Genomic DNA, 8972 nt, shown 5'->3' on the forward strand with positions numbered 1-8972 from the left:
CATGGCCGGCACGCATAGTGGGGACATGCATTTTAGCATCGACGAGGTGGTAGCAGTTCAATGGGTTGTGGCACTAGCTTCTAGGACCTACGATGAAGACAAACCAAGGGAGAGGGGAGATCAAAGAGGCACTGGTTGGGGCCAGCCATGGGCGAGCTCGAGCTCGGCGGTGCACCGCAACCATGGCGGCGATGGCAGCAACGCAATGTGGCCTCACCTGAGCTCGAATGGTGGTGCTAGCTACTCGGGGAGGTGGAGTAGGTCACAACGGAGCTACGTGAGAGACGGATGGGGTGGTGGTGCTGTGGTGGGGGCATGCTCGGCCAGTGAGGGCACGACGTCGACGACGCAGTACGGTGGCTTGCTCTGGCGGTGCGAGCGAGAGAGGAAGAGAGTGAGGGCGAGAGTGAGCATGGGTGAGGTTGCTCTCGGCTCATTCTTCCTCTTGACACGGCACCATTGGGACATAGCAAGTGTGTGGCACCACGTGACGGTCGAGCCCTGGCGCCAGTCGGCCACGACGAACCGGTTTTGAAATCGGCTAAGTGCCGATCAGGCCGTTCGATGAGCTAACTTTGCACCTCTACAACTCCTAATCCAGTTTGAGTTAGCAAAAAAGTCCACTAATAAAAATTGTAAAGCTTTGTGAGTACTACAACTTTCCTTTAGACATTTTTGTGTAATTCACCATGGTTTTCAAATTGCAATGCTCCAAGTAGGGTACATGAAAACTGTAAATCGGTTTAGACTTAGAATGTTTTTCAAGTTCTAAAACAGCCTCAAGTTGATTTTTGGAAGCCCTATTTGACCAACTTAGGCACTGATTCCACTCTTGACCCTTAAACAAAGTTTGTTCTACATGACCTAAACTACAACTTTTATTTAGGGCCCACTACCATGCAAGCTCGGTAAGTAATTAGTCAAGTTAGGTCAAACAAACAACTTAATAAAGACATTTCTAGTGATACCTACACTTAGAATCATTTTTGGACCAACTCATGAATATAAACTTGGTACCATTTTTCATCCTAAGTGTGTCTAAGGTGTTTTAGTGACCAAACAACAATCACTTGCCTTTAGCCAAGCATGATCACAAGCATATACATGTATAATTAAGCACCACATGTGATAACATAGAGTGAATGAAATGAAATTTTATATGCTAATGCTCATGAATGAATGGATGATGCTTATGCTCATGCAATGCAAGTGCAAAATGCAAGCTTAACACTATGGTGTTACACCGCGTCCCTCAGGGCCCCCTTTATATCCTAGACAATGTGCCATGAGCGACTCTAGGTCCTTCAATCGGTCCATCAGCGGCTAGAAGGGGCCCTAGGGAACCAGCTAGGCGCCCCTTCAATCCTCGTAGCATGCCTCCAGGCAGTTGTGTGATGACAGACGTAGCAAAGGTGGAGTCAGGGAAACACTAACAATGAGTCAAGTCCCTGCTCCACTTTCAACCATGCATGCCGCCCACTCCGCGCATGCCTCCTCATGGGACTTGAGGGGATCCGACTCCCCCTCGGGCCCATCAGCTACAATCGATGGCCCAGATCCACCAACACTAAGCACAACGTCTCCTCCATCACTAGATTTGCTCCACATGGCTCCGATGTCCCATCTCCATGATGAGACGAGATGGCACGAGGGTGCAGGCCATAACTTCTCCACCAGGAATGATGACCCAGATGCCATCAACTGCCTGCGCAAGGCGTCAGCGGATAGGACATGCCTAGAAGTGACCCCTCCTACTGGCAAGGGGGCCCCATAATGGCCTTAGGGGCTGCGCTGGCTCCCCAGATGGAGCAACCCAAACCCCAATCGATGGGCGCTCGGGTGGCGCATCCCCCAAAAACTAACCAACTCCCTAGAATTAGGTCGGGAGCCGCTAAGCAGTGGGACCAACGAGGGCCCTCATCCAAGGCTCAGCATGCTCCCTGCTCCTCGATCTATGGCCATAGGAGGTCAGCCCTAGAAGGCTAGTTCGAGAGGATCGAGGTCTGCTATCATAGCCCTCAGAAGGGTGTGGCACTTTGGATGATCAAATGGCCCTGAGCTAGAGCCCAGCACCCTTGATCACCCGACCCATGGTTGGCTTCAATCAAAAAGAAGGGCACCCCCGAGCCTAAAGTCGGCAACTCCTAGATGAGTTCACCGAGCCCTCACTCGAGTCGAAGACCCATGTGACATAGACTCATGAAGGGATTGACACCATCTCCGCTCGGCCCCGGTAGCTAGGAAACACCCATCACAATGAAGAAGAAGGCCCCAAGTAGGGCATGTCACTCTTGTTAGTGGAAGCTATCCCTACCAAGGAGGGTTCAGTCACCATCATGCCAGGTGAGGCCTCAAAGGGCTCAGGGGCTCCTGACGAGATCCTAACATATGGGTATGTTAAGCCTCAGGTCTAATGGTTCCTAACCAAAGAAGACCCCCGACCGATCTCTTTAGGATCACCCGAGGGCTTGGGGGCAATGCCCATCGGGCACTGCTCGCATGTACCCTCTGGCAAAGAGACCCAGCTAAGCCTAACTTGGCCACAACAGCCGCTTGGGGCTCAAGGGCTCGCTCGAGCCCTAGGCACCCTGATCTATGGTGCATCTAGGCCTGGCCCTTGGCTCCTACCTGGCTAACGACACCAGCCAAGGCTCGGGCACAAGAAAACAAGCCTTGGGCTACCGATGCTTGGGGGCTCCCTGGCACCGATCCCTAGGCATGGCCTGCCAACTGCTCCCCTGATAGGGTCATGTCCGGGGCATGACACAAGAAGACAAAGCTTTCCCTTAGCCTTCTGGGGGCTCAAGGGCTTCGGGCCCACATGTTAGCCCCTAGAGCTGACCTCCTTCACCACCAAAAAGACTACAGAAGGTCCGGCTAGGGAGGCCAATCCAAGCCAACATAGCCTAACACGCAGAGTGTCAGAACAGAGCAGCTAGATGATGCCCAAGGCTTCTTTGGCACCAAGACATCACCACGGTCCATGGCGCACTGCTGCAAGACCCTCCTAGACTCCGACGCAAATAGACCATAGACTAGTTCCCCTAAACTACCATGTACCCAACCTATCTCGTTATATAAGGGATAAGGTTAGACCTAAGAGGGGGACAATCCTAGATCGATCACCAGACACTCCATTCCATCAGCCTCTTCTCCATACAGGGAGCATGACAACTAGAGAGGGGCACTAAGAGCTCCTCCTTTGTATCCTATCATCTTCCTCCCCTCTGACGAGGGGAAATGCTCCACCGACAGTGAGGCAATCTTAGGATTAGCATTGAGCTAACCCCCTACCAAATCTCTCTCTACACTCTGTTGTAACCCCCTAATTTTGGGTGCTCTTAAGTATAAGGATCATCAGCTATTGGACATAGGGACCGAATTGACCCAAACTAGGATAAACTGTTGTGTCTTCTTTGCATGATTCTTGTGTTCCTAAGTCCACCCGAGACCTGTACTCTGACACCATCTCGAACAACTATGCTTGCCACGTGATTTTGACCCCATGACACTCTTCATTCTACAGAGAGATAGGGTGAGGCAAATGAGGGGAGTGTGAGTGGAGCTGAGGGTCAGTGGCTATGAAACTACCTCTATTTCGTGCTGACATGTGGGCTATAGCCCTAAATGGATGACAGCTCACTCCCCACTCAATCTATTGCCCTTGCACACCTATCAGATGGTCCAGTGTAAGTGGCTGGACTGTTCGATAGATTCTGACTTCGCCTATCCAAGCTTAAAATCTGAATTTCTCTGATCTTGAGTCCATATTGGAGTTTGCAATGGCTTTACTTAACCCTTTATTGAATACAAGGACCTTGAGTTGGGTTCTTCAAGTGATACTTTTACTTGATGGTCTTCTAGTTGACTTTAGTTGACCGATAGTTGATTCGGTGCGTCGTCGGGTAGTTGGTTGCTAGGACGTAGCATTTCTTTGTTCTTGGGTGTTGAGGGTGTCTGTGGAGTTCGACATGGGTTCTGTCCCGAATATCCAAAAATGAAAGCCTATGGGGTAGCGAACTCGGGTCGTTACATGCTCTTTCTTTCCACTTGCATCCCAGTATAGTTTGAGTCAGAATAACTAGCTTGCTCAAAATTTGCTCCTTTGGGATACCACAAACCAACATTTTTTGTATGCTTCAAGTACCTCAATATTCTCTTTGTTGCCTTCAAATGACTTTCTCTTGGAGAGGCTTAAAATCCTGCACACATACATACACTAAACATGACATCTAGTCTTGATGCGGTCACATAGAGTAGGCTTCTAATCATGGACCTATACATCTTTTGATCCACCATGTTGTCACTTGCATCACTAACCAAATTTCCCTTTGTTCCCATGGGTGTACTAATTGGCTTTGCTTCATTCATACCAAACTTTTTGAGCATGTCTTTGATGTACTTGCTTTGACTCACAAATGTACCATCCTTCAATTGCTTAATTTGAAGACTAAGGAAGTAACTCAACTCTCCAATCATGGACATCTCAAACTCATTAGCCATCATCTTCCCAAACTCTTCACAAGAGTCTTGATTGGTTGATCCAAATATGATGTCATCAACATAGATTTGCAACACAAATAAGTCCTTACCAATCTTCATGGTGAAAAGAGTGGTGTCAACCTTTCCCATAATGAACCCTTTAGAGAGTAGGAAGTCCCTTAACCTCTCATACCATGTTCTAGGTGCTTGCTTCAAACCATACAATGCCTTCTTCAACTTGTACACATGGTTGGGCTTCTTGTTATCTTCAAAACCTAGGCGGTTGCTCAACATATACTTCTTTATTGATGTAGCCATTGGGAAATACACTCTTGACATCCATTTGATAGAGCTTGATATTGTGGGCATAAGCATAGGCTAACAAGATCCTAATTGCTTCCAATCTAGCAACGGGGGCATATGTTTCACCAAAGTCAAGACCTTCAACTTGAGTGTAACCTTGAGCTATGAATCTTGCTTTGTTCCTTATAACTATCCCATCTTGATCTTGCTTGTTGTGAAAGACCCATTTGGTTCCAATCACATTGTGTCCCTTTGGCCTCTCAACTAACTCCCATACTTGATTTCTAGTGAAGTTGTTTAGCTCTTCATGCATGGCATTGACCCAATCAACATCCCTTAATGCTTCTTTGATCTTCTTTGGTTCAGTGAATGATACAAATGAGAAATGCTCACAAAATGAAGCCCATTTTCATCTTGTTTGCACATCTCTAGAGATATCTCCAATTACTAGTGTCCAATGGATGATCCCTTGCAATGTTGGTTGGTTGGATTATTGGAACTTGATTGCTTGCACTTTCTTGAGATGATGTAGTAGCCACTTGTTGATCTTGCACTTGAGATGATGAACTATCTTGATTTGTTTCATCTTGCACAATTGAGTTAGAGAGCACTTGCACTTGATCATTCTTCTTCATCTATCACTTGCCTAGGCCTCAATTCACCAACATCCAAGTTCTTCATGACATTTGAAAGTTGAATGCCTCTAACATCATCAAGGTTTCATTCTCATCTTGGGAACCCTTGGTTTCATAAAATTCTACATCATGAACCTCCACAATAGTACCACTTCACAAATTCCAAACTCTATATGCTTTGCTAGTGGTTGAGTATCCAAGCAAGAATCCTTCATCACATTCTTGTCAAACATGCTCAATCTAGTGCCTTTCTTCAATATGTAGCATTTGCAACCAAAAACCCAAAAATATGCAATATTGGGCTTTCTATCATTTAAGAGCTCATTAGGTGTCTTCTCTTTCAATGGGTGACAATAGAGGTGGTTGCTACAATAGCAAGCCATGTTGATTGCTTTCAGCCCAAAAGGAATGACTCACTATTGTACTCACTAAGCATAGACCTTGCCATGTCAATAAGTGTTCTATTCTCCCTCTCAACAAGGTCATTTAATTATGGAGTGTACTTGGCTGAGAATGGATGTCTAATTTCCAAAATCATCACATAACTCATCAATTCTTGTGTTCTTGAACTCACTACCATTGTTACTTCTAACTCTCTTGATGGTTGTTTCAAACTCATTGTGAATGCCCTTCACAAGTGACTTGAAAATTGCAAATACATCACTTTTGTCCACTAGAAAGAATATCCAAGTGTATCTAGTAAAGTCATCCACTACATAAAGCCACACTTATTTCCCCTGATGCTAGTGTATTGTGTTGACCCAAACAAATCCATGTGCAACAACTCAAATGCCTTGCTAGTACTCATTATGCTCTTCTTAGGATGGGTGTTACCAACTTGTTTTCCCTCTTGACAAGAGCTACAAAGCTTATCCTTCTCAAATACCACATCTTTCAAGCCTCTAACTAGATCATGCTTAATCAATCTATTCAACTATTTTATTCCAATATGACCAAGCCTTCTATGCCATAACCAACCCATGCTAGATTTAGTGAACAAGCATGTTGACAATTAAGTTTCACTAGCATTGAAATCAACCAAGTATAGATTCTCATATCTAAAGCCTTTGAAAATTAAATTAGAGCTATCTACACTTATGATCTCTACATCATCTACTGCAAATATGCACTTAAAACCAAGATCACAGAATTGAGCCATGGATAGCAAATTGAAGTTCAAGCTCTCAACTAGCAACACATTGCAAATGCTCATGTCATTAGATATTGCAATCTTACCAAGCCCCTTGACCTTGCCTTTGCTATTGCCACCAAATGTGATACTATCATAAGCCATCATTTTCATTTGAATTGATTGATTTGAACATTCTAGCTTCACCTGGTCATGTGTTGAGTGCACCCACTATCAAGAACCCAATGCCTTTCTCCTAGCTTTGTAATTGACCTACAAAAAAATCAATTCCTTTGAGGTACCCAAACTTGCTTGGGTCCTTGAAGGTTAGTGACTAAGCTCTTTGGCACCCAAATGGCTTTCTTCATTGAGCCCACAATTAGTGTACCAACAAACTTCGCTTTCACTCCATTAACACCCTTGGTAAACAAATAACAAGAATCAAACATGACTGAGGATACATTAGTGTCCTTGTTCTTATTCTTGCAATATTGCTCTACATGCCTAACTTGCTTACATCTATTGCAAAACCGACCATTGTCCTTCACAAAGCTAGTCTTGTGAGTAGCAAAGGCCACCTTGCCTTTCTTGGAGGTATAGCCCAATCCCTCTTTGTTGATAGAAAACTTTTGGCTACCCAAACACTTTAGCAAGTGGGCCTCACCGCCATAGGCATTGCCTAAGGCGCGAGTGAGCTCATTTACCTCCTTGAGGGTTTCATTCTCAACCATTAGTGAGGCATCACAAGTGAAACCATCACTACTAGATGAGCTAGAAGTGGAAGTGATACAAGAAGGGTTAGTGGAACCAACAACAATAGGCTTATAGAATGATTCTTCAATTATGTCACATGTTAAGTCCACTTCACATGTTACAACATGCTCCTTCACATTTGGCTCAGTTAAGTAGAGAGGAATGAGCTTTTTCAAGCTTTTTGTGAGCCATGCCTAGCTTCTCATGGTCTTCCTTTAGACTCTCAAAAGTAGCATTGAGCTCATCAAAGGCTTTCCTAAGGGCTTTTAGTTCCTTAGTCAAGACTTTGCATTTCCCTTCTCTTAATGTCAAAATGCTTCTTAGCATCTTTTAACATGTCAAATAGTTCATCTTTAGTTGGTTCATCATCATCATTTTCACTTTCACTTTCTTTATTGTTTTCATCACACTCATCATCGGATTGTACCTTAGTGGTCTTAGCCATGAAGCATGTCAATGTAGTGTTAAAGAGAGAAGGCTTCTCATTGATAGCAATGCTTGCAAGAGCCCTCTTCTTGGTGGTCTTCTCATCATCACTATCATCATCATCACTTGAGGAAGCATCACTATCCCAAGTGACCATATATGACCCACCCTTCTTCTTCTTGAAGGTCATCTTGTCCTTCTTCTCTTTCTTTTCATTCTTGTCCTCCTCTCTTTCTTTTCCTTCTTGTCCTTCTTCTTACTCTTCTTGTTGCCATCATCATTGTCACTATTGTATGGAGACTCCTCAATGAGATGATCCTTGATATTGCACTTGAAGCAACTTCTTGCTTTTTCCTTGCTCTTGGATGATGACTTCTTTCTTGTTTCACGATAGCCCTTCTTCACCATGAATTTGTTGGATCTCTTCACAAAGAGAGTCGTCTTCTCATCATCTTCATCATCAAAGCTAAAGCATTCATCTTCACTTGATGTGTCCTGCTTGGCCTTGCCCTTGGAAGATGATGTGGCCTTGAATGCCACACTCTTCTTGTTCTCATCCTTCTTCTCATCTATCTTCTTATTTTTTTTCTCTTCTTTCTCATCATCATCTCTATATGAGTCATCGGTCGTCACATCTCCCAACACTTGGTTTGATGTCATGGTGTCCAAACCACTCCTCACTAGAATAGTGATCAATGTGCCAAATCTTGATGGTAAGCATCTCAAGAACTTGTGGGAGAAATCCTTGTCCTTCACCTCTTCTCCAAATGCTTTGAGATCATTGACAAGCACTTGAAGCCTATGAAACATCTCTAGGCACACTCTCATCTTCCTTCATCTTGAAGCTTGCAAACTTTTCTATGAGAACATATGCTTTGGTGCCCTTCACCGCTGGAGTGCCCTCAAATGATTTCTCCAACTTCTTCCATGCATCATGAGCAATCTCAATGTTCTTGATTTGCTCAAATGTCCATCTCATCCAAAGTATCATCACTGGCACTAAGAGCAATGTCATTGTTTTGGAGCAACACCTCTTCGGCCATGGTGGGATTCCCTGGATCGGCTACCTCAAATTTGGTCTCCACCACCTTCTACACCTTTTCATTGATTGACTTGATATAGGTGGTCATCTTTGCCTTCCAATATGGATAATTTGAGCCATCAAATTGGGGTAGCTTCTTGCTGTTGTTGATTTGAGCCATTTTGACACAGAAGGTTGTTAAGCCTCAAATCATGGTGACAAC

At 44.6% G+C, this 8972-nt stretch overlaps 1 protein-coding gene across 1 annotated transcript; it reads right to left on the minus strand.

Annotated features, from left to right (window-relative positions):
* Positions 1-7914: 7914 nt before the first annotated feature.
* Positions 7915-8388, minus strand: LOC136510745 (uncharacterized). Its single transcript, XM_066505096.1, has one exon. It carries the CDS (start codon positions 8386-8388, stop codon positions 7915-7917), a length of 474 nt encoding a protein of 157 aa, XP_066361193.1.
* Between the last annotated feature and the right edge of the window lie 584 nt (positions 8389-8972).

Source organism: Miscanthus floridulus, chromosome 16 (genome assembly GCF_019320115.1).
Source record: "Miscanthus floridulus cultivar M001 chromosome 16, ASM1932011v1, whole genome shotgun sequence".
In the NCBI taxonomy this organism is placed as follows: Eukaryota; Viridiplantae; Streptophyta; class Magnoliopsida; order Poales; family Poaceae; genus Miscanthus; species Miscanthus floridulus.

Excerpts from the sequence above, each read along its gene's own strand:
- LOC136510745 (XM_066505096.1), bottom strand. The coding sequence starts at position 8,388 with ATGACATCAAACCAAGTGTTGGGAGATGTGACGACCGATGACTCATAT.